Source organism: Mirounga leonina, unplaced genomic scaffold, assembly GCF_011800145.1.
Source record: "Mirounga leonina isolate KUSES-001 unplaced genomic scaffold, KU_Mleo_1.0 Mir_128, whole genome shotgun sequence".
In the NCBI taxonomy this organism is placed as follows: domain Eukaryota; kingdom Metazoa; phylum Chordata; class Mammalia; order Carnivora; family Phocidae; genus Mirounga; species Mirounga leonina.
The window spans coordinates 5,004,130-5,029,544 of NW_023270320.1; the positions used below are offsets into that span (position 1 = coordinate 5,004,130).

Here is a 25,415-nt window from a genome sequence, read left to right on the forward strand (position 1 = left end):
AAGTTTTTAATTTTGAGATTGCAGGAGATGGCAGCAGTGTGGGAAGATCCTAGGCTTGCATCATCCCACAACACAACTAGATAACTATCAAATCATCCTAAATACCCCAGAAATTGATCTGTAGATAGAACAAACTCCACAACTAAAGGTAGTGAAGAGGCCACATTAAAGAAGGTAGGAAATATGGAGATTCAACTTCAGAGAGAAATGGATCATGGCCATTGTGGTGGGTGGGGGGAGCCACAGTTCAGGAGAAGGGTACGAGAGAGACTAGCACACAGTGGGGCACACAGGGAAACTGAATTTCCATAGTAATTGGCTTGAAAAGTGAGAAGGCCTGAATTTCATGAGTTCTTGCAACCAGCAGGACTTAAAGCCTATAGTTTTAAAGGTCAGGATGTTTAGCTCTGGGAGAGTCCAGAGGCATTGGGGCTGATCTTGGAGAGAAGGCAGGGCAAACAGCCCACAGACATACAAAATGGAAACAGTGATCTGAAGAATGCCTGGGGCACACAGTGGGAAGCTTAGTTGCTCATCTCTGAGCATTTTCCAGAGAGGCATCATTAACAGAGAGGCCCTTCTGGGAATAATAGAACTGGCATATACCATTTCCCTCCCCATCCCTCAGCATAAACACGGGGCCATGTGCAGAACCAGCACCAACACTTGTTACCTAACTGGCTTATACAAAGCCCCACTTTCTTATGATCCTGAAGAAATTCCCTTCCCACTCATACTTGCCTCAGTCCAAGCACAGTGGCCTCTTTCCTCAGAAGATCAGCCAAACCCCTGTCAACAGCTTGTCTCCTGATCCAGGAGTTTTGCAAGACCTCTGTTCCATCAGTGGCAGTGACAGGTCTCATTTCACAAGCAGACCAGAGCACACCTAGTTAAAATGTGTCACATTCAGGCCAGGGACCAAACACTGCCCACAACAGGCAAAGAGAGTTTCTGCAGATGACTGTCCAGAAGGATAAAAGTGGCTGGCAGAACACATGCAGCACACATTGGAGATACTCCTAGAAGTGCCAGGCCCTGAAGAACAAGGAGACACTAAATTTCAGGGCATTACAAGACCTCTTCTTCATAAAGCCCTTACCTTCAAGAACAGGAGACATAGCTGACATTCCTAACACACAGAAACAGGCACAGAGAATTAGACAACATGAGAAGACAGAGGAATTTGTGCCAGATGAAAGAACAGGACAAGGTATAGCTGGAGATCTAAGCAAAACAGATATAAGTAACATGCCTGATGGAGAATTTAAAACCACAATCATAAGGATACTCAATGGACCTAAGAAAAGAGTGGAGGACATCAGCGAGACCATTAACAGAGAGATAAGAAGTAACATAGCACAGATAAAAGGCTCAATAAATGAAATTAGAAACGCAGTTATTGGAATGAACAGCAGGCTGGAACAAGTGGAGGAACAAATTAATGACCTAGAAGACAGTAATGGAGGGTAATCAAGCTGAACAAAAAAGTTAAAAACAAAAAAAGAATTATACAAAACTAGAATAGACCAGAAATTCAGTGACTTTGTGACTTCATCAAATGTAATAACATTCGTACTATAGGAGTCCCAGAAGGAGAGAGAGAAAAATGGGTAGAGAATTTATTTGAAGAAATAATAGCTGAAAACTTCCCTAATCTGGGGAAGAAAACAGATATCCAGATCCAGGAGGTACAGAAGACCCCCAATAAAATCAACAAAAGTAGACCCACAACAAGGCATATTGTAATTAAATTGAAAAAATATACTGATTTAAAAAAAATACTAACAACAGCAAGACAAAAGAAGAAAGCTACATACAAAAATATACCATAAGGTGGGCGCCTGGGTGGCTCAGTTGGTTAAGCGACTGCCTTCGGCTCAGGTCATGATCCTGGAGTCCCTGGATCGAGTCCCGCATCGGGATCCCTGCTCAGCAGGGAGTCTGCTTTGCCCTCTGACCCTATCCCCTCTCATGTGTTCTCATCTCATTCTCTCTCTCTCTCAAATAAATAAATAATTAAATAATCTTTAAAATATATATATATATATACCATAAGGCTATCTCAGCAGTACTTTCAGCAGAAACTTTCCAAACCAGAAAAGAGTGGGATGATATATTCAAAGTGCTCAATAGGAAAAACCTGCAGCCAAGAATACTCTATCCATCAAGGCTATCATTCAGAACAGAAGGAGAAAGAGTTTCCCAGACAAACAAAAACTAAAGAAGTTCATGACCACTAAACAAGCCTTGCAAAAAGTATTAAAAGGGACTCTCTGGGTGAAAAGAAAAGACCAAAAATGACAGTATGAAGGTAGGAAACACAAAAGTAGTAAAAATGAATATTTCTATTAAAAAAAATCAGCCATATCCAACTCTTGGTTTCAGCTCAGGTCATGATCTCAGAGTCATAAGATCGAGCCCCGCATCAGGCTCTGCTCTCAGTGCAGAGTCTGCTTGGGATTCTCTCCCTCTCCATCTCCCTTTCCCCTGCTCTCTCTCTTTCTCTCTCTAAAATAAATAAATTTTTAAAAGAAATCAGCCAAAGAACTCACAAACTAAAGAATGTGAAATATGACACCATATACCTAAAACATGGGGAGGAGAGGAGTAAGAATGGGTTCAAACTTAAATAACCATGAACATAATATAGATCGCTATAATGCAGAAGATGTTATATATAAACCTAATGGTAATGACAAGTCAAAAACCATTAATATATATGCAAAGAATAAAGAGAAAGAAATCCAAATATATCACTAAAGGTAACCAGCAAACCATGAAAGACAGAAAGAAAGACAAGAAAGTATCAGACAAAATCCTCAGAAACAAAGACAAAACAAGTACTAAAATGGCGCTATCTATCAATAATTACTTTTAATTTAAATGGACTAAATGCTCTAATCAAAAGATATAGGTGATAGAATGAATAATTAAAAAAAAATACCCATCTGTGTGTTGCCTATAAGAGATTTGTTTCAGACCTAAAGACACCTGCAGATTGAAAGCTAGAGGTAGAGAAACGTTGAACATGCAAATGGATGTGAAAAGAAAGCTATGGCAGCAATGCAATATATAAGACAAAATAAACTTTAAACAAAGACTATATCAAGAAACAAAGGAGGACACTATGTAATCATAAAGGGAACAATCAGAAATAAAACAAGATATCAAAAAGTACAACATAGAAACAAATGAATATGAAAACACACCGGTTCAAAACCTTTGGGACACAGCAAAAACTGTTCTAAGAGAGACATTTATAACATAAGGCAAGAAAGTAGAAAGAAAAATATCAAATAGAGGGAGGAGTTTAGATGGCAGAGTAGTTGGAGGACTTTATGCTTCCCTCCTCCCTTGAACTCAGCTAGATAATTACCAAATAATTCTAAACACCCAGGAAATTGATCTGAGGACTGAGAGAAAGAACTGCACAACTAGAGGGAGAAAAGAGGCCCCATCATGGAAGTTAGGAGGTGCAGAGATGTGATCTGGGGGAGAAAAGAATCATGGGTGCTGTGGAGCAGAGGGAGTCCTGATCATGGAGATGAGAGAGAGAGAGAGAGAGATAAAGCAGCATGCAGGGGATTGCACAAGAAAAACACTTCCCTGAAACCATTGACTGGGAAAACAAGAGGGGCTGATTATCAAAAATTTTTACAAGTCAATGGAGCCAAAAGTCTAAAGTTTTAGAAGTCTGAATCATCACCAGGGTTGAGCCTGGTGAGGTAACAGTGCTCCTGTGGAGAAGGAGGGCAGAGGCCTGGGAGCAGACAGCTGCTCTGAGGATCTCCTAGGTCACACTGGGAGACACAGTTGGAGTGTATTTGGGAGGGGCAGCAGAGCCTCTCAGGGGACAAGAAAGATGGCAGGTGCCATTGATCTGCCCCGTCCATTAGCATAGGGGCAGAGATGCCTGCTGAGGGCAGCTAACCTCGATGGCCGTTTTTTGCTACACTTTACTATAAAATCTGAGCCCCTGCACTGTCATGTGACTGCTTTTCTAGGACAAACCAATATCAGCCACGGTGCAGTGAAACCCTCCCCCAGAGGATCAGTGTGGGTCCGCGCCACACCACGTCCTTAAATATGGAGTTTTGAAACCCAGCTGTGTGCCTGATATAAAACACAGGAGCACTGGGCAGATGGCTGGGACACAGACAGGGTGAAGGCAAGGATCTGATGTAAGCCTGGGGCAAAGAGGGGAGATAGTTCACTCTTCTGTGGGGGCTTCCTGAACAACAGCAGGCACAAACTCCCCTCTCCAGGAAAGAGAGCAGGCAGATGCCATTTTTCACCCTTCCCATCAGCACAGATAGACTTCAGCTAGTAGCACAGCACACACAGTGGAGGCTTGAGCTGTGTGCACCAAGCCATGCCCCACTGTGCTCTTCAGGTGCCTTTTTTACTAGGGAAAGTGTGATTGAGAGCCAGAGTAGTAGTGGGCCCCTCCTCCAGAAGACCAACACAACCACCCACACATACATACATCAGGTCTACTGATCACAGAGTGCTACAAAGCTTCAGCTCTAGTAGAAATACATACAATTACACACAGGCTTTCCTAACACACAAAAGACAGAGTCATAGACAAAAACACCAAAACGGAGAATTCATACCAAAAGAAAGAACAAGAAAAGGTCATGGCCAGGGATCTAATGAAAATAGATATAAGTAATATGCCTGAACCAGAATTTAAAACAACAAACATTAGATACTAGCTGGACTTGAGAAAAAGCATAGAAAAAAATAGAGAGACCTTTACCATAAAGATAAAAGACCTAAAAACTGGTCAGGTCGAAATAAAAAATGCTATCACCAAGATGCAAAACCAACTGGATGTAATGACCACAAGGATGGAAGAAATAGAGGAATGAATAAGTGATACAGAAGATAAAATTATGAAAAATAATGAAGGCAAAAAGAAGAGGGAAAGAAAAATATTGTATCACAAATGTAGACTTAGGGAACTCAGTGACTCTATAAAGCTTAATAACATTCATATCATAGGAGTCCCAGAAGAAGAGAGGGAGAAAAAAGGGCAGAAGGTTTATTTGAGAAGATTATATCCGAAAACTTCCTTAATCTGGGGAAAGAAACAGACATCCAAATCCAGGAGACACAGAGAACTCACATCAAAATCAACAAAAGACAGCCAACACCAAGACATATCTTGGCAAAATTTGTAAAATACAGAGATAAGGAAAGAATCCTGAAAGCAACCAGGGAAAAGAAATCTCTGACCTACCAGGGAAGGCAAATCTGGTTAGCAGCAGATTTCTCCACAGAAACTGGCAAACCAAAGAAAGTAGCAGATATACTCAATGTGCTGAATGAGAAAAACATGAAGCCAAGAATATTCTATCCAGCAAGGGTCATTCAGAATAGAGGGAGAGATAAAGAGTTTTCCAGACAAACAAAAACTAAAGGAGTTTGTGACCACTAAACCAGCCCTGCAAGAAATGTTAAAAGGTGGGAAAGAAAGACCAACAGCAACAAAGACTAGAAAGGAACAGAGAAAATCTTCAGAAACAACAACTTTACAGGTAATACCATTACACTAAATACATATCTATCAATAATCACTCTGAATGTAAATTAACTATATGCTCCACTCAAAAGACACAGGGTAGCAGAATGGATAACAAAACAAGACCCATCTATACGCTGCCTACAAGAGACTCATTTTAGACCTAAAGACAACTGTAGATTGAAAGTGAGAGGATGGAGCACCATCTATCATGCTAATAGCATCAAAAGAAAGCCGGAGTTACCATACTTAAATCAGACAAACTAGATTTTAAATCAAAGACTTAAACAAGAGATGAAGAAGGACACTCTATGGAAAACAAGGAGATCTAAGAATCATAAATATTTATGCCCCCAATTTGGGAGCACCAAAATACATAAAATAGTAACAAACATAGAGGAACTCATTGATAATATACAATAATATAGGCGATTTTAACAACCCACATACAGCAATGGGCAGATCATCTAAACAGATAATCAAAAAAGAAAAAATGGCTTTAAATAACACAGTGGACCAGATGGACTTAACAGATATATTCAGAGCATTTCATCCTAAAGCAACAGAATACACATTCTTTTCAAGTGTACATAGGACATTCTCTAGAATAGATCACATACTGTGTCATAAATCAGCCCTCAATAAGTACAAAAAGACTGAGATCAACCGTGCATATTTTCAGATCACTCACTATGAAACTTGAAGTCAACCACAAGAAAAAATTAGGAAAGACCACAAATACGTGGAGATTAAAGAACATCCTACTGAAGAATGAATGGGTGAACCAGGAAATTAAAGTAGAATTAAAAAAACACATGGAAGCAAATGGAAATGAAAACACCATAGTCCAGAACCTTTGGGATGCAACCAAGGCAGTCCTAAGAGGGGAGTATATAGCAATACAGGCCTACCTCAAGAACCAAGAAAAGTCTCATAGACACAACCTAACCACACCCAAATGAGCTAGAAAAGAACAACAAATGAAGCCTAAAGTCAGAAGTGAAAGGGAAATAATAAGGATTGGAACAAAAATAAATGACATAGAAAAAAAAGGTAGAACAGTTGACAAAAATTAAGAGTTGTTTCTTTGAAGGAATTAATTGATAAACCCCTCACCAGACATATCAAAAAGAAGAGAGAAAGGACCCAAATAAATAAAATCACAAATGAGAAAAGAGAGATCACAATGACCACCACAGAAATGTAAACAATTATAAAGGAATATTATGAAAAATTATATGCCAATAAAAGGGGAATCTGGAAGAAATAATGGGTAAATTCCTAGAAACACAAACTGCTAAAACTAAAACAGGGAAAAAAAAACACAGAAAATTGAACAGACCCTTAGCAAAAAAATTGAAGCAGTAATCAAAAATCTTCCAACAAACAGAAGTCCAGGGCCAAATGGCTTCCAGGGAAATTCTACCAGACATTTAAAGAAGAATTAATACCTATACTTCTCAAACTGTTCCAAAAAATAGAAATGGAAGGAAATTTTTCAAACTCATTCTACAAGGCCAGCGTTACCTTGATTCCAAAACCAAAGACTCCACTAAAGGGGAAAATTACAGGCCAATATCTCTGATGAACATGGATGCAAAAATTCTCAAGAAGATACTAGCAAATTGAATTCAACAATATATTAAATGAATTATTCACTACAATAAAGTGAGATTTATTTCTGAGCTGCAAGGTGGTTCATTATTTGCAAATCGATGAACATGATATGCCACACTAATAAAAGAAAAGATAAGAACCATATGATCCTCTCAATAGATTCAGAAAAAGCATTTGACAAAGTACAGCATCCATTCTTGTTAAAATTCCTCAACAAAGTGGGGATAGATGGAACATATCTCAACATCATAAAGGCCAAAAACAAAAGACACACAGCTAATATTATCCCCAATGGGGAATAACTTAGAGCTTTTCCTCTATGGTCAGGAATAAGAACTATGTCCACTTTCACCATTCTTATTTAATATAATACTAGAAGTCTTAGACTCAGCAATCAGAGAACAAAAAGATATAAAAGGCATCCAAATAGCCCAGGAAGAAGTCAAACTTGCACTATTTGCAGACAACATGATACTCTATGTAGAAAACCCAAAGACTCCACCCAAAAATTGCTGGAACTGATACAGGAATTCAGCAAAATTGCAGGATATAAAATCAACATACAGAATTCTGTTGCATTCCTATATACCAATAATGAAGAATCAGATAGAGATCAAGGAACTGACCCATTTACAATCACACCGAAAACAATAAGATACCTAGGAATAAACCTAACCAAAGAGGTGAAAGACCTATACTCTGAAAACTATAGAACACTGATGAAAGAAATTGAAGAGGACACAAATGGAAAAGCATCCCATGCTCATGGATTGGAATAACAAATATTGTTAAAATGTCTATACTACCCAAAACAATCTACACATTTAATGCAATCCCTATCAAAATACCAACAGGATTTTTCACAGAGCTAGAACAAACAATCCTAGAACCTGTATGGAACCACAAAAGACCCTAAATAGCCAAAGCAAACTTGAAAAAGAAAAGCAAACCTGGAGGTATCACAATTCCGGACCTCAAGCTCTATTACAAAGCTGTCATCATCAAGACAGTATGGTACTGGCACAAAAACAGACACAGAGATCAAGGAACAGAATAGAGAACCCAGAAAAGGACCCACAACTCTATGGTCAACTAATCTTCGACAAAGCAGGAAAGAATATCTATTCAAAAAAAAAAAACAAAAAACAGTCTCTTCAACAAATGGTGTCGGAAGTACTGGACAGCAACATGCAGAGGAATGATAATGGACCACTTTCTGACACCATACCCAAAAATAAATTCAAAATAGAGAAAGACCTAAAATGAGACTAAGGATACAATTGAATTACATCTTTGAACTGCTGAAAGTAAAAATTATCAATGAAGAATTCTACTTCACTATTTGAGACATTTTATAAAAATATTTTAAAGACAAAAGCTGAAAATAATTGGTCACCACAAGATGTGTGTGTGTGTGTGTATACATATATATATATATATATATATTTTTTTTTAAGGAAGTTTTTCAGTGAGAAAGAAAATGACCCACATGGAAATAGGAATTTGCTGGAAGAGTTGAAAAGTCCTTGAAAACAGTAAATGGATGGGTAAATGGAAATATTTATATTAAAAAATCTTTAACTTTCCATTGGCTGTTTAAGGCAAACATAATAATATATTGTCAGGTTTATATAAACATATATGCATAATTACAAAAGCACAAAAGATGGAAAGACATTAATGGAATTATATTCTTATGAGATTTTTACATTATAGTATTTAGAACAAATGAATATGCTATGAAGAACATGAACAAATGTTCATGACTGTTCACCAAATAAATTTAAAAATGTTTCATACCATCTATTATCCATATGCTGTGGTTACAGATTTTGTTACTTTTACCTTTCAATAGTATGGTCATTTGAAAGATGCAACTAGCACATTACAATAGTTAACATCCTTGGAATATACGGAGTATATAGTAAAACTATCACCTATTCTGTAATTAAACCATACTTATCTATAAAACTCTGCTGTATAAACAGAAATGTTTTGGGAACCATGGTTAAAAATAAAGGGAGGTCTATTAGCATGTTCGCTTCTTGATTGGAACTAAAAGCATATACAAAATTTTGATTGACAGTATGATCTAGATCTGTACTGTTTAATATAGTTGCCACTAGCCACAAATGGCTACTTAAATTTAAATTAAATAAAGTAAAATAAAATGGAAATTTTAGTTCTTTAGTTGCACTATTGACATGTCAGGTGATCAACAGCCACATAGTCAGTGAAGACCATTTCTATAAGTACAGAAAGCTCTACTGAAGCACACTGATCTAGATACTAACTCTCTGGATACCAAAACCCATCATCATAACTTCCTCCTGGTGATGATGGTGTTGGTTCACAGTCTGGAGGAGAATATCCAACATCACAGTGACAATTAAGCAAATTATTGCAAACCTAAAACCAAAACCAAACAAAAAATTAGAACATTTTAGGTACAATGTAAAAATTAAATGCATTATTTGTGACTGCTAGCCAATGTAAGTTATTAAAATATGATCACTTCATATATACAGTTTTTACTTTAATGTGGAAAATAATTTTTACAATAAAATGTAATATAATAAATGTCTTTGCAATATCTGTTCAATGTCATAGATACTTCTTATTTGTCTCTTATTTTAAATAATAATAGCATTCTGATACAATGAAAATGCCTTATTCTAAAAAGGCATAGAAATTATGAAGCTAGAAATTATAAAATAATGAGAGTTGACATATTATGAATTGTGCTAGATTTAAAAAAATGCCTGTGATAAGAGCCAACTTTTACAAAAAATGGGGGGAAAATGTAAAGGAAAAAGCTTTCTTAACCAGACACAGATACCAAAATGTATTTTGCTAGAAATAGGAAGGCTAGAAAATATCTATAAATGTGATCTGGTGGATGAGTCAAAAGGGTCAGAAGCAGAATAGAGAATCTAGACATAGACTGATACAGAAATTAAATTTAAACTACATAAGAAAGGAAAAAAAAAAAAACAGAAAAGAAACCGCTAATGTAGGACATGAAAGTGATTTGGAAGAAAATTTTGATACAAATCATGCAGGTAGGTCACTTTTTTCCTGGATTATTATATAAAATATGAAGCATCAATATGGCAGGAGACACTAGCCACAAAGTTAAAGCCAAATGCAAACTTGGAAAAATTTACAAAATTTCTACACCCTGGTAGATCATTTCACAATGGATGGACAAATAGAAATGTAAATGGCAAATATAAGGATACATACATGCTTAAGAACTGTATCTTTATTTCTTAACTAAATGCAAATTAACAATAGATTCAGCATGTGAGAAGAAATTTTAAAAACTAAGAAGCTAGTCTGGCTAGAATTTGAGAAAATGCACATTTTCATTCATGATAGGTGAGAGCAAAAACTGGTAAAATATTTCTAAAAAACATAGTATTTGTGAAAATTTAAATGGTGCATAAATTTGACCCATCACATTTCATTGCTAACAATTTAAGAAATCAGGTAATTGTGCAAAGGTGAATGTACAACAACATCCATTACACCATTATTTACATTAGTTAAGTAAAAATTTGACATTATCTAAAAGTCCATTGGTAAATGAGTTTTCAAATATAGTATGGAAGAGACACACATGGAAATAAACTGAAGCTATTAAAGGACAAAAGAGATCTGAATGGACAAGAAATTCTGCTCTCACAAAAAGATTATAAGTAATATGTGTAATATAAATATATTGTGTTTAAACATATCAGTATATACACATTCAATTATAAGCAAAATTTATATAAGCATATATAAACATACATTTGTAATCTTCAGTAAACCCATCACCAAAATTTCATACTGGAGTATGTTGCATACTGCACTTTTGTACAAAGTTCAAAGTTTATTAGCTCATGAGGCCTATAATGATCTGAACACATAAATCATATGTATCTGTAATGGAATCCACTTTTCTTATTTAACTGTAAGTTTCTAAAAGAAATTTCCACAACAAATAATTCTGAACCTTATTATTATCCTGGAAAAAGTTACTGACATGGATTTTAAACACTATATGTAAAATTAGAGGAAATATTACATACCCCATGTCCACTGCAATTTTTTTCTGACTGACAATTTGGTCTATTTGGGTAGTTACTGGTTTCTTGGCAGTTTCCACGGAAACAATACTAAAATGTTAAAACAGTCAACAACAAAAAATTTAAATGTAAAGTCAAGAGTTGAGCAATTGTACTTGGTACAAAAATTAGATGCACAAGATAGATACAAATACACACTCCCATACACACACACACACACACACATGCATACACACCAGATGAATCTGGATTTCATGACATCTGCTCCTTCTATTAAAAGAAGTTGGGAGTCCAAATGGCATGTTATTACACTACCACATATAAAATTCTGAGAATGAGATACTATTTTTTCCCCATGAGGGAGCACAGCAGTGAGTTTATTGGTACTAATTGGCATAAGAACAAATATAGTCAACTTGTACTGACCATTTGTAATGAGCTAGGATCTGTCTTTGCATTTTCTATGCATTTTTATAATATATACTCAGATTGAACCTGTGAAGATGTTTTTATCCTCATTTTATATTTGCTAAAAATAAATGTACTCTTTTAAGGTCATGCATAAGTTACCAACAGACCCAATATTCAGTACAAGAACTATTTTGGTCACAGAGCCACATATTTATTGATCAATGCTAAATATCAGTGTTTCTGTCATTTTTATATTTATTTCCAACATTAATGATAATATATCTTCTCTTTCACATTAGCAGGGTGACCCTAGTGTAAATTATTTAATCCCTCCATGCCTCAGCTTATCCATCTTTGAATTTGGAATAGCAATTGATACCCAAATTTTTTTAAACTATAAGTTATAAAAAAATGTAGGCTATAAGGATGAAGCAATTTGTTAAGACATAAAGGGATAAAAGTGATGTTTGGCACATAGTAAATGCTCACTAACACAAGGTACTGTTTTAGTTGTTTATTTACTTCATTTTTGTGTAGACTTTAAGTGCTTATTCCTCTATCCAAATTTTAATTTAATCTCAATATATTTGGGGTATTTTCTAAGATTATCTGCTGGCTTTTCTCAGGTTATCTGATAGAATATCCACTATATGATGAATAGTCTTAAAAATCATTATTTTCTATCACCATTAACCAATTATCATCATAAAGGAAAGAATATCATCTTGTTCATTAACTACAAGTGCTCTGATGAAGCCAGCAAGAATAACAAAGTGTTGGACAAATCAGCATTACCTGTCCACAAAACCATCTTCATTCTAGTTCTCCTTAAACATTGTCATGAGGCAATAATAAACTAGTCATATTTCACTGGGTTGTCTTTAGGGGAAAAATAATCCAGGAAAAGTTAAGACCCATGTTTCTGATACAGTTTCTTTCAAGTAAACAGATCAATTTGTAGCTGACTCTTTTGTAATGACAGCAAAAGCAAGAGACACCATAAAAGTACTTAGCCCTGGGAAATGGTTGGGATGATGTTTTGAATATAAACTAATCTACAAGACTTCCTTCTTTGAACAAGAGACACAAATAGCGTCCCAGAAGCAATCACATCACGTTTCAAAGAAAAAAACTATATATATAAGTAAACACATATTTCCTAAAGAGAAATGTTTGGATTATGTAAGCATATTTTCTTATAGGCCCAGGTATGAGTAAGAAAAAAGCAGTTAATTTTATTTATTCAGATTAGCTTATCTAATTTTGGACAATTAAATGCCCCAAACATACCCCTCTTCAAGTTTAAAATGAATGTGCTGAGATGTGTTTATCTTCCCTACCCTAAGTGAGCTAGAAATCACTTCAATAAACTATTCTCCTGTTCTGTCTTGTAAATTAAAAAAAAAAATCAAAAAGCTTTCTATCACATCTAATATTAAGCAAACTTGCATTGTTGGAATAATGCTTATCTCCATGCAGTATACTTTTCGCCAGTATATTACAGTATTAAATACATGTGTTTTATTTAAAATTTTATTATGATTAATAACAGAGACATACTTTTAATCATGTTATAAATAAGATATAAAGTCTCCCCTCTCTCCCTCTTTCTCTTCTTATCAAGATAATTTTTACAAAAGACCCACAGTTAATGAGAGTAAGGTAAAGACATCTTTCCTTTCCAACCACTCTGAAATCAACTGAACAATGTAGAGTAACAATGAAAATAAAGTATATCTGATGAATTTTTAAAATAACTACAGAATAATTCCAATTCAAATTCACAGACATGGCACTCAAAATTGCTCCCCTTTTCCTAATTAATGTGAGTAAAGGAGAATCGGAACAAAGCAATTAGAGAGATTTAAGAACTTCCTGGGATTTCAAAATAAAATGAAGGCCACTGATGGATAAAATGAAGTGAGGAAGCAACCACATCAAATACAATGGTAAAGGACAGAGACTGGTGCATCAGCCTCACAATGCTCTGGAGGATCTGCAGCCTCAGAATAATAAGGAAAAGCAGAGGAAGAAGAGCCAAAAGGGCAGGTTGGGCGGTGGGGGAGCTAAACTGTGGAATTATCCATGGAAGTGTCCACAAAACCACAGAAGTAGTTAGCTCTCATATTCACTACTCACCTCTCCTTTCTCTCACTTACACAAGGCAGTCAACACAACACTTTTATCCCAAGGGAGAAAATTTCTGAAGGTATTTTGTTTCCTAAAGCAATTGAATTAATGGTGACTATAGAATTTGGGCTTTTCAAGTGGTCTCTCCTCTAGGAGAGTCGCTATCCAATTAAACTACTGGAAGTAGTTTGACCTAATTAGCTAATTCCCAAATGAAGACTGTCATTTGACAAATCCTTGTCACATGGAAAAGGCTGTCAGTTTTTTTTTTAATTAAAAATAATGTAGGAGTAAAATGTCATGCCAACTTAAAGCTCCTACTGTACCAAGTAGGAAAAGTCAATCTCCCTCCCTCCCTCGCTCCCTCGCTTCCTCACTTACTTCCTTCCTTCCTCCCTCCCTCCCTCCCTTTCTTCCTTTCTTCCTCCCCTTCTCTTCTCTTCCATTTCCTTTCCTTTCCTTCCTTTCTCATGCCTTTCTTTGTTCTCCCTCCATGGTGACATTGGCCAGTTGGGCATAGGCTAATGATCAGACTTTCCCAGGCAGAGAATCACTGATGGAGAGATGGGTGATCTGTAATACAGGGTAGTGAGACAAACCAGCATGGCAATCTTCTGTGGCATTTGTATGCCTAGTCCTCATATGGTTTTATTTCAATTGTTGTTAGTATAATTGTATTTTCCCTATAGGTAAGATGTTGTTCCACTCTCACTACTTTTTTTAAGATTCTTTGTCTTAATTTTCATTAATTTAATTATGCTGTATCCTACTGTGAATTTTACTGGTTTCATCCTATATGATATTCTTTCAGCTTCTTGCATTTTTAGGCTTATGCTTTTTGGCAAATCTGAAAACTTCCCAGGTATTATTTCCTCAAATACTTTTCCATCCTTAAATTCTTTCTCCTATTCTTCTAGAATGAGAATGTCATGGATATTATATCTTTTCTTATAATCTCACAGGTCCCTAAGGTTCTATTCATTGTTTTTCAGTCAACTTTCTGTTATTCAGATTGGGTGCTTTCTATGGTTCTCTCTTCAGCTTTACTGATTCTTTACCCATCCCCTCCATTCTGCTCCTGAGCCTATCACTGAGTTTTATATATTATTATATTTTTTTATTTCTAAAATTTCCACTTGGTTCTTTTTTATGTCTTCTCTCTGTATGCTGGAACTTTCTATCATTTCTTTCTCTTTTTTATATTAAATGCTCTTAGCCAACATATAGTACATCATTAGTTTCAGATGTGCTTTCTATTGTTTCATTAGTAGTTTCAAGCATGCTTGTAATTGCTCTTAAAATATGCTAATGATGGCTGCTTATATTCTTTGAAGTATACTGGTATCATCTTGGTGTTATCTTGGTGTCAGTGTTTTGTTTTGTTTTGTTCTCTTTCAAATTGAGATTTTCCTGGTTCTAGGTATGAAGAGTGATTTTGATTGAAACCTAGATATTTTGAATTTTATGTTATGAGATTCTGAATCCTGTTTAAACCTGTTTTAACAGTTCCTGTTAGAACTCTAGAGGGAAGACAAGGGATATTGCCTCATTATTGCCAAGTAAGGTTGGAAGTATAGAGTCCACTAATACCTGAGATGAGAAGGGCTCCTCATTACTACAAGGAATAAGGAAGGACAGACACTGCTGGGCCTCTGCTCATACCATCCTGTGAGAGAGAAGGTATGACCACATTTTTTCTGTGTTTGGTTGGAGTAGAACAGTTTTTATTCAAAAGTGTACTGTTTGCTAGATTGCTCCTTTCACTAAAGAAGTCAGGCTTTCCTTGATGACTTCATTTTGTCTGTTCCATTTGGCATTTTTGAATTGCTAGCTTTTCTGACACCAGGCTTGGGATATATGAAGCAAAACTAAAAGGGAACTCATTGCTATGTAGTACCTTGGGTTCTTAAGTCCCTGACTAGTCTGCCTTTCTCTCTTCAGCTTTTAAAATCTTCTTATGTTTGCTTTACATATAAAATTGTTTTTTTAACTGTACATAGTAGAAAAGTATGTCTGGTGCATCCTTCTGGAACCTCAATCTCTATTTAATCATTTTTAATCATCACATAATACATTTATCATTATTTTCCTTTATATGTAACTGATTTTGTAGCATTAAAGAAATCTTTGAGTGTACCTGGCATTAGATTTTCTTTGAGCTCTTTATTAAAACATTTTGATCTGTAATTCCTCTGAAATACTATTTTCTATTTTAGTCCAGAGGTCAGTTTATCTATCCTGATACCAATACTGCAATAGTTTAATTACTTTAACTTTACAGTAAGTCTTGATATTTAGTATTATGAATTTCTAGTTTCCATTTTCTTCTTTAAAATTACATTGAAGGGGGAGGAGCCAGATGGTGGAGGAGTAGGAGACCTGGATTTCGTCTGGTCCCAGGAATTCAGCTATATAGGGATCAAACCACTCTGAACACCTATGAACTCAACAGGAGATTGAAGAAAAGAATAGCAACAACTCTCTGAACAGAAAAGCAACCATTTTCTGGAAGGTAGGACGTGCGGAGAAGTGAATCTGAGGCAATATTCAGGAAGATAGAGGGCAGGGCAGAGGGCCTCCATCGGCTGCTTCTGGCAAGTGATAGAGCCACAGAGCACAAAATCAGAACTTTTAGAAGTCTGCTCTGCTGAGGGACATCACTCCAGTGGCTAAGTGGAGGGTGGAACCCTCTCTGGGACAGTGTGGTCTCAGGACCCACAGGGTCACAGGAAGACCAGGGGTTCCTGAGTGTGGCAGAGCTCCCAGGAATTGGAGCAGGAAGCCAGCTGCAGAGATGGAGCCGAGGAGTGAGCTCTCAGCTCAGGGTTGCAATAAACTGTGATCCATGGCACAGTCGGGCCACTGCTCCTCCAGCAGGGATGCAACAAGTGCCAGATCCGGAGAGACTCCCCTTCCTAGCCCAGGAGGAGTGGCGTGGGAATGCACCACAGGTATCTGCTGGGTTTGGAGACTCCACACGGGGTCGGGTACCAGAGATAGAAATGCTTGGTCACAGGCCAGGTGAGCACAGAGTGCAGCCAGAGACCAGGGAGACAGGAGTGATTGACTGCGTTTCCCTGGGGGCACACTGAAGAGTGGGGCCCCCAAGTTCTCCGCTCCTCCAGGGCAGAGATTGGGAGGCCACCATTTTCACTCTCAGCCTCCAAAGCTGTACCAAAAGCTTTCAGGGAACAAAAGCTCCTGAGAGCAAATGGAGCAGATTACTTAGCCCGGATCCAGCAAGGGCTGGGCAAATCCGCCTCCTGCAAAGACATTTGGTAACCACAGCAACAGGCCTCTCCCCCAGAAGATCAGCAAGAACTGCCAGCCAAGACCAAGTTTACCGATCAATGAGAATGGCAGAACTTCAGCGCTAGGGGAATACTGCACATAGAATTCATGGCTTTTTCCAGATGATTCTTTAGTTTTTCAAAGTTAGTATTTTTTTTAACGGTCTATTTTTTTTAACGGTCTATTTTTTTTGAATTTTTCTTTTTCCCTTTGCAACCAACATCTTATCAATCCCTTTTTTTAAAAAATCTTTTTTATTTTTCATTTTTAGAGTCAGAGGAATTACCCTTATTTTTGGAATATATATATATATATATATTTCTTCTCTCTTTAAAATTTTGGGAAACAGATTCTTCTAACAGATCAAAATATGCACTAAATCTCTAGTGTATGGCTTTCTTCTAGTCTCCTGCCTGATCACATTCTCTCTCTTTTTTTTTTAATCCTCTTTTCTTTTTTCAACTAACTTCTTATCATCAATTCCTTTTAAAAATATTTTATAATTTTCATCTTTACAGTCATATTCCATCCCTTCATCGTATCAAGACTTATTTTTGTACATATATAAGTTTTTCTTTCTTTAAAATTTTGGGAGGCACTTTCTTCTAACAGACCAAAATATGCCCAAAATCTAGTGTGGCACTGATCTATGCACCAGCCTGATCATATTTGATCACATTCTGTTTTCTTTGTTTTGTCTTGTTTTTGTTTTTTTGTTTTTATCTTTTTCTTTCTTTTTTTTTTTCTTTCTTTCCTTTTCTTTTCCCTTGGTTTCAGGTCTTTTCTGATTTGTTTAGTGTCTATTTTCTGGGGACATTGTTACCCTGTTAGCATTTTGTTCTCTCATTCATCTATTCTCCTCTGGACAAAATGACAAGATGGAAAAAATCACCTCAACAAAAAGAACAAGAGGCAGTACCAATTGCCAGGGATCTAATCAGTATGGATATTAGTAAGATGTCAGATCTAGAGTTCAGAATGATGATTTTAAAGATACTAGCTGGGCTTGAAAAAAAGCATGGAAATTATTAGAGAAACACTTTTGGGAGATAAAAAAGAACTAAAATCTAACCAAGTCGAAATCAAAAAGGCTATTATTAATGGGGTGCAATCAAAATGGAAGCTCTAACTGCTAGGATAAATGAGGCATAAGAGAGAATTAGTGATATAGAAGACCAAATGATGGAAAATAAAGAAGCTGAGAAAAAGAGAGATAAACAACTACTGGATCACGAGGGCAGAATTCGAGAGATAAGCGATACCATAAGACGAAACAACATTAGAATAATTGGGATCCCAGAAGAAGAAGAAAGAGAGAGAGGGCCAGAAGGTATAATGGAGCAAATTACAGCAGAGAACTTCCCTAATTTGGGGAAGGAAACAGGCATCAAAATCCAGGATGCACAGAGAACCTCCCTCAGAATCAATAAAAATAGGTCAACACTCCGACATCTAATAGTAAAACTTACGAGTCATAGAGTCAAAGAGAAAATCCGAAAAGCAGCTCAGGAGAAGAGATATGTAACCTACAATGGTGGAAACATTAGACTGGCAAAAGACCTATCCACAGAGACCTGGCAGGCCAGAAAGGACTAGCATGATATATTAGGAGCACTAAATGAGAAAAATATGCAGCCAAGAATACTATATCCAGCTAGGCTGTCTTTCAAAATAGAGGGAGAGATAAAAAGCTTCCAGGACAAACAAAAACTAAAGGAATTTACAAAGATGAAACCAGCCCTACAAGAAATATTGAAAGGGGTCCTCTAAGCAAAGAGAGAGCCTTAAAGTAACATAGACCAGAAAGGAACTCGGACAATATACAGTAACAGTCACCTTACAGGCAATACAATGGCACTAAATTCATATCTTTCAATAGTTACCCTGAATGTCAACGGGCTAAATGCCCCAATCAAAAGACACAGAGTATCAGATTGGATTAAAAAAAACAAGACCCATCAATAAGCTGTCTGCAAGAGACTCATTTTAGACCCAAAGGCACCCCCAGATTGAAAGTGAGGGGGTGGAAAACAATTTACCATACTAACAGACACCAAAAAAAAGCTGGTGTGGCACATTTTATATCAGACAAATTAGATTTTAAAGCAAAGATTGTAATAAGAGATGAGGAAGGACACTATATCCTACTTAAAGGGTCTGTCCAACAAGAAGATCTAACAATTATAAATACATATGCCCCTAATATGGGAGCAGCCAATTATACAAGCCAATTAATAACAAAAGCAAAGAAACACATTGACAACAATACAATAATAGTGGGGGACTTTAACGCCCCCTCACTGAAATGGATAGATCATCTAAGCAAAAGATCAACAAGGAAATAAAGACTTTAAATGACACACTGGACCAAATGGACTTCACAGATATATTCAGAACATTCCATCACAAAGCAACAGAATACACATTTTTCCCTAGTGCCCATGGAACATTCTCCACAATAGATCACATTCTAGGTCACAAATCAGGTCTCAACCAGTACCAAAAGACTGGGGTCATACCCCACATATTTTCAGACCACAATGCTTTGAAACTAGAACTCAATCACAAGAGGAAAGTCAGAAAGAACTCAAATACATGGAGGCTAAAGAGCATCCTACTAAAGAGTGAATGGGTCAACCAGGAAATTAAAGAAGAATTTAAAAAATTCATGGACACAAATGGAAATGAAAACACAACTGTTCAAAGTCTTTGGGATGCAGCTAAGGCAGTTCTAAGAGGAAAGTATATAGCAACACAAGCCTTTCTCAAGAAACAAGAAAGGTCTCAAATACACAACCTAACCCTACACCTAAAGGAGCTGGAGAAAGAACAGCAAATAAAGCCTAAACCCAGCAGGAGAAGAGAAATCATAAAGATCAGAGCAGAAATCAATGAAATAGAAACCAAAAGAACAGTAGAACAGATCAACGAAACTAGGAGCTGGTTCTTTGAAAGAATTAACAAGATTGATAAACCCCTGGCCAGACTTATCAAAAAGAAAAGAGAAAGGACCCAAATAAATAAAATCATGAATGAAAGAGGAGAGATTACAACCAACACCAAAGGAATACAACCAATTATAAGAACATATTATGAGCAACTATATGCCAGCAAATTAGATAACCTGGAAGAAATGGATGCGTTCCTAGAGATGTATCAACTACCAAAACTGAACCAAGAAGAAATAGAAAACCTGAACAGAACTATAACCACTAAGGAAATTGAAGCAGTCATCAAAAATCTCCCAATGAACAAAAGCCCATGGCCAGATGGCTTCCCAGGGGAAATCTACCAAACATTTAAAGAAGAAATAATATCTACTTTTCTGAAACTGTTCCAAAAAATAGAAATGGAAGGAAAACTTCCAAACTCGTTTTATAAGGCCACCTTTACCTTGATCCCAAAACCATACAAAGACCTCATCAAAAAGGAGCATTATAGTCCAATATCCTTGATGAACATGGATGCAAAAATTCTCACCTAAATACTAGCCAATAGGATCCAACAGTACATTAAAAGGATTATTCACCACGACCAAGTGGGGTTTATCCCTGGGCTGCAAGGTTGGTTCTACATCTGCAAATCAATCAATGTGATACAATACATTAATCAAAGAAAGAACAAGAACCATAGGATCTTCTCAATAGATGCAGAAAAACATTTGACAAGAACAGCATCCTTCCTTTTTTTAAAAAAAAAAAGATTTTATTTACTTATTTGACACAGAGAGAGACAGTGAGAGAGGGAACACAAGCAGGGGGAGTGGGAGAGGGAGAAGCAGGCCTCACACCAAGCAGGGAGCCTGATGCAGGGCTCGATCCCAGGACCCTGGGATCATGACCTGAGCTGAAGGCAGACGCTTAATGACTGAGCCACACAGGCACCTCAGTACAGCATTTTTCTTGATCAAAATTCTTCAGAGTATAGGGATAGAGGGTACATACCTCAATATCATAAAACCCATCTATGAAAAACCCGCAGCGAATATCATTCTCAATGGGGAAAAACTGAGAGCTTTCCCCCTAAGGTCAGGAACACGGCACGGATGTCCACTATCACCACTGCTATTCAACATAGTATTAGAAGTCCTAGACACAGCAATCAGATAACAAAAAGGAATAAAAGCATCTGAAACGGTAAAGAAGAAGTCAAACTCTCACTCTTTTCAGATGATATGATACTTTATGTGGAAAACCCAAAAGACACCACCCCAAAACTGCTAGAACTCATACAGGAATTCAGTAAAGTGGCAGGATAGAAAATCAATGCCCAGAAATCAGTGGCATTCCTATACACCAACAACAAGACAGAAGAAAGAGAAATTAAGGAGTCGATCCCATTTATAATTGCACCCAAAACCATAAGATACCTAGGAATAAATCTAACCAAAGAGGCAAAGAATCTGTACTCAGAAAACTATAAAATACTCATGAAAGAAATTGAGGAAGATACAAAGAAATGGAAAACCCTTCCATGCTCATGGATTGGAAGAACAAATATTGTGAAGATGTCAATGCTACCTAGAGCAATCTACACATTCAGTGCAATCCCCATCAAAATACCATCCACTTTTTTCAAAGAAATGGAACAAATAATCCTAAAATTTGTATGGAACCAGAAAAGACCCAGCATAGCCAGAGGAATGTTGAAAAAGAAAAGCAAAGCTGGCGGCATCACAATTCCGGACTTCCAGCTCTATTACAAAGCTGTCATCATCAAGAGAGTATGGTACTGGCACAAAAACAGACACATAGATCAATGGAACAGAATAGGGAGCCCAGAAATGAACCCTCAACTCTATGGTCAACTAATCTTTGACAAAGCCGGAAAGAATGTCCAATGGAAAAAAGACAGTCTCTTCAACAAATGGTGTTGGGAAAATTGGACAGCCACATGCAGAAGAATGAAACTGGACCACTTTCTTACACCACACACAAAAATAGACTCAAAATGGTTGAAAGACCTCAATGTGAGACAGGAGTCCATCAACATCCTAATGGAGAACACAGGCAGCAACCTCTTCGACCTCAGCCAAAGCAACTTCTTCCTAGAAACATCGCCAAAGGCAAGGGAAGCAAGAGCAAAAATGAACTATTGTGACTTCATCAAAATAAAAGGCTTTTGCACAGCAAAAGAAACAGTCAACAAAACCAAAAGACAACCGACAGAATGGGAGAAGATATTTGCAAATGACGTATCAGATAAAGGCTAGTATCCAAAATCTAAATCTATAAAGAACTTATCAAACTCAACACCTAAAGAACAAATGATCCAATCAAGAAATGGGCAGAAGACATGAACAGACATTTTTCCAAAGAAGACATCCAAATGGCCAGCAGACACATGAAAAAGTGCTCAACATCACTCGGCATCAGTCAGAATGGCTAAAATTAACAAGTCAGGAAATAACAGATGTTGACGGGGTTGCAGAGAAAGGGGAACCCTCCTACACTGTTGGTGGGAATGCAAGCTGGTGGAGCCACTCTGGAAAATAGCCTGGAAGTTCCTCAAAAAGTTGAAAATAGAGGTGCCATATTACCCAGCAATTGCACTACTGGGGATTTACCCCAAAGATACAAATGTAGGGATCTGAAGGGGTACGTGCACCCTGATGTTTATAGCAGCAATGTCCACAATAGCCAAACTGTGGAAAGAGCCAAGATGTCCATCGACAGATGAATGGATAAAGAAGAGGTGATATATATATATATATATATATATATATATATATATATATATATATATATATATATATACACACACCATGGAATATTATGCAGCCATCAAAAGGAATGAAATCTTGACTTTTGCAACGACGTGGATGGAACTGGAGAGTGTTATGCTGAGCGAAATAAGTCAATCAGAGAAAGACATGTATCACATGACCTCATTGATATGAGGAATTCTTAATCTCAGGAAACAAACTGAGGGTTGCTGAAGTGGTGGGGGGTGGGAGGGATGGGCGGCTGGGTTAAAGACATTGGGGAGGGTATGTGCTGTGCTGAGTGCTGTGAATTGTTCAAGACTGTTGAATCACTGATCTGTACCTCTGAAACAAATAATACAATATATGTTAAAAATAAAAAAAGAAGAAAAAGAAGAGTATAGCGGGAGGGGAAGAATGAAGGGGGGAAATCAGAGTGGGAGACGAACCATGAGAGACAATGGACTCTGAAAAACAAACTCTGGGTTCTAGAGGGGAGGGAGGTAGGAGGATGGGTTAGCCTGGTGATGGGTATTAAAGAGGGCACTTTCTGCATGGAGCACCGGGTGTTATACGCAAATAATGAATCATGGAACACTACATCAAAAACTAATGATAATGTATGGTGGTTAACATAATAATAAAAAATATATAATAATACAATGATTATGGAGGAAGCATTCCTTTGACTAATAGAAATTCTGATGTTTGAATCTTGAGATCATGATATAGTAACCAAAATTTGTAACATTAATTATAAATGAAAAATCTTTAGGTCCCTTTCTCTCTCTCTCTCTTGCTCGCTCTCTCTCTCTCTCTCTCTCATGCACAAACACATACACAGACACTCAGATACACACATATATGGAATGAAGTAAAATTTTTATTTACCTTATTTACTCCACACATAGTGCCATTGTTCATTCGGGTAATATCCACACTTGAAGCTGTTTTATTTCTTAAAAACCCTGACAAACAGATATGGCCTCCAAGGTAAGTATATTGAACATCATAAGTTGTTGTTGGTACTATTTCTGAATGTGTCCAGTGACAAACTATCTTTCCACAAAGGATATCCCTGTCAATAGAACGCAGAAAAAAAGCTCATATGTCACTTAGAGACATAATATGTTAAGTAAATAACAGTTCAAAACATGAAAATAATTCAAAATGTTACTCAGATCATAACATCAAAGTTATTCAAAACATACATCATCTTAGGAAGTATAACAAATAAGTTCATCTCTATATGCTAGGTTCATCTCTCATTTGTATTAACTTATTTTTGCACACACACACATGCATTTGAAAAAGTATAGTCATCTAAATACACACCCAAAATCACACTGCGTTTCTCCACAGTTTCCAAAATTATCTCCTTGAAAATTCACTTCTTGTGTACATAGATAAGTAGAAACTTTAGCAACTGAAAATATAAAGTTACAATTACTTATCTTAAAAAAATAATATAGGGACATCTAGACTATAGCAATGCCCAGTGAGTGTCATCTACTATAAATTTTTAGTGTCATCTACTGGCTACAAAAGGAGAAACACTAAAAACTACCCACTTGAGAATAGGAAAATTATATCATAGGCAGAAATGATTAAGAAAGCAGTCATTTGTTCTCTTATCTACAATTCTAATATTCTATTCTTCTTTGCACCAATCACCTGAAATTTGATTAATACCTTCTTTTTTTTTTTTTGTCCTGTACTTATAAGGTCTATTTTGCTTCTTTACATAGTTCAATGTCACATCGATTCACAATTTCATTTTCAAATTTGAATTTACACAAACAGTACCTTTTATGGTGGCTATTGGATAGATTACTGACTTTAGAACATTGCCAAAGGCAAGGGAAGCAAGGGCAAAAATGAACTATTGGGACTTCATCAAGATAAAAAGCTTTTGCAAAGCAAAGGAAACAGTCAACAAAACCAAAAGACAACCGACAGAATGGGAGAAGATATTTGCAAATGACATATCAGCTAAAGGGCTAGTATCCAAAATCTATAAAGAACATCAAACTCAACACCCAAAGAACAAAGAATCCAATCAAGAAATGGGCAGAAGACATGAACAGACATTTTTCCAAAGAAGACATCCAAATGGCCAACAGACACATGAAAAAGTGCTCAATATCGCTCGGCATCAGGGAAATCCAAATCTTAACCTCAATGAGATACCACATCACACCAGTCAGAATGGCTAAAATTAACAAGTCAGGAAATGACAGATGTTGGCAAGGATGCGGAGAAAGGGGAACCCTCGTACACTGTTGGTGGGAATGCAAGCTGGTGCAGCCACTCTGGAAAACTGTATGGAGGTTCCTCAAAAAGTTGAAAATAGAGCTACCATATGATCCAGCAATTGCACTACTGGGTATTTACCCCAAAGATACAAAAGTAGGGATCCGAAGGGGTACGTGCACCCCGATGTTTATAGCAGCAATGTCCACAATAGCCAAACTGTGGAAAGAGCCAAGATGTCCATCGACAGATGACTGGATAAAGAAGAGGTGGTATATATATACAATGGAATATTATGCAGCCATCAAAAGGAATGAGATCTTGCCATTTGCAATGACGTGGATGGAACTGGGGGGTATTATGTTGAGTGAAATAAGTCAAACAGAGAAAGACATGTATCATATGATCT

The 25,415-nt window shown here is 36.8% G+C and overlaps 1 protein-coding gene across 1 annotated transcript in view; it reads right to left on the bottom strand.

Moving 5' to 3' along the window:
- LOC118009785 (A disintegrin and metallopeptidase domain 3-like) overlaps positions 1–25,415 on the bottom strand; it is a 99,442-nt gene that overhangs the window by 14,855 nt on the left and 59,172 nt on the right. The window contains exons 12-15 of the mRNA XM_035003824.1: positions 24,089–24,179; positions 23,645–23,831; positions 11,221–11,307; positions 9,439–9,553 (exon numbers count right to left, since the gene is read on the bottom strand). Of these exons, the coding sequence (XP_034859715.1) occupies positions 9,439–9,553; positions 11,221–11,307; positions 23,645–23,831; positions 24,089–24,179 (480 nt within the window). The remainder of the gene's footprint in view (positions 1–9,438; positions 9,554–11,220; positions 11,308–23,644; positions 23,832–24,088; positions 24,180–25,415) is intronic.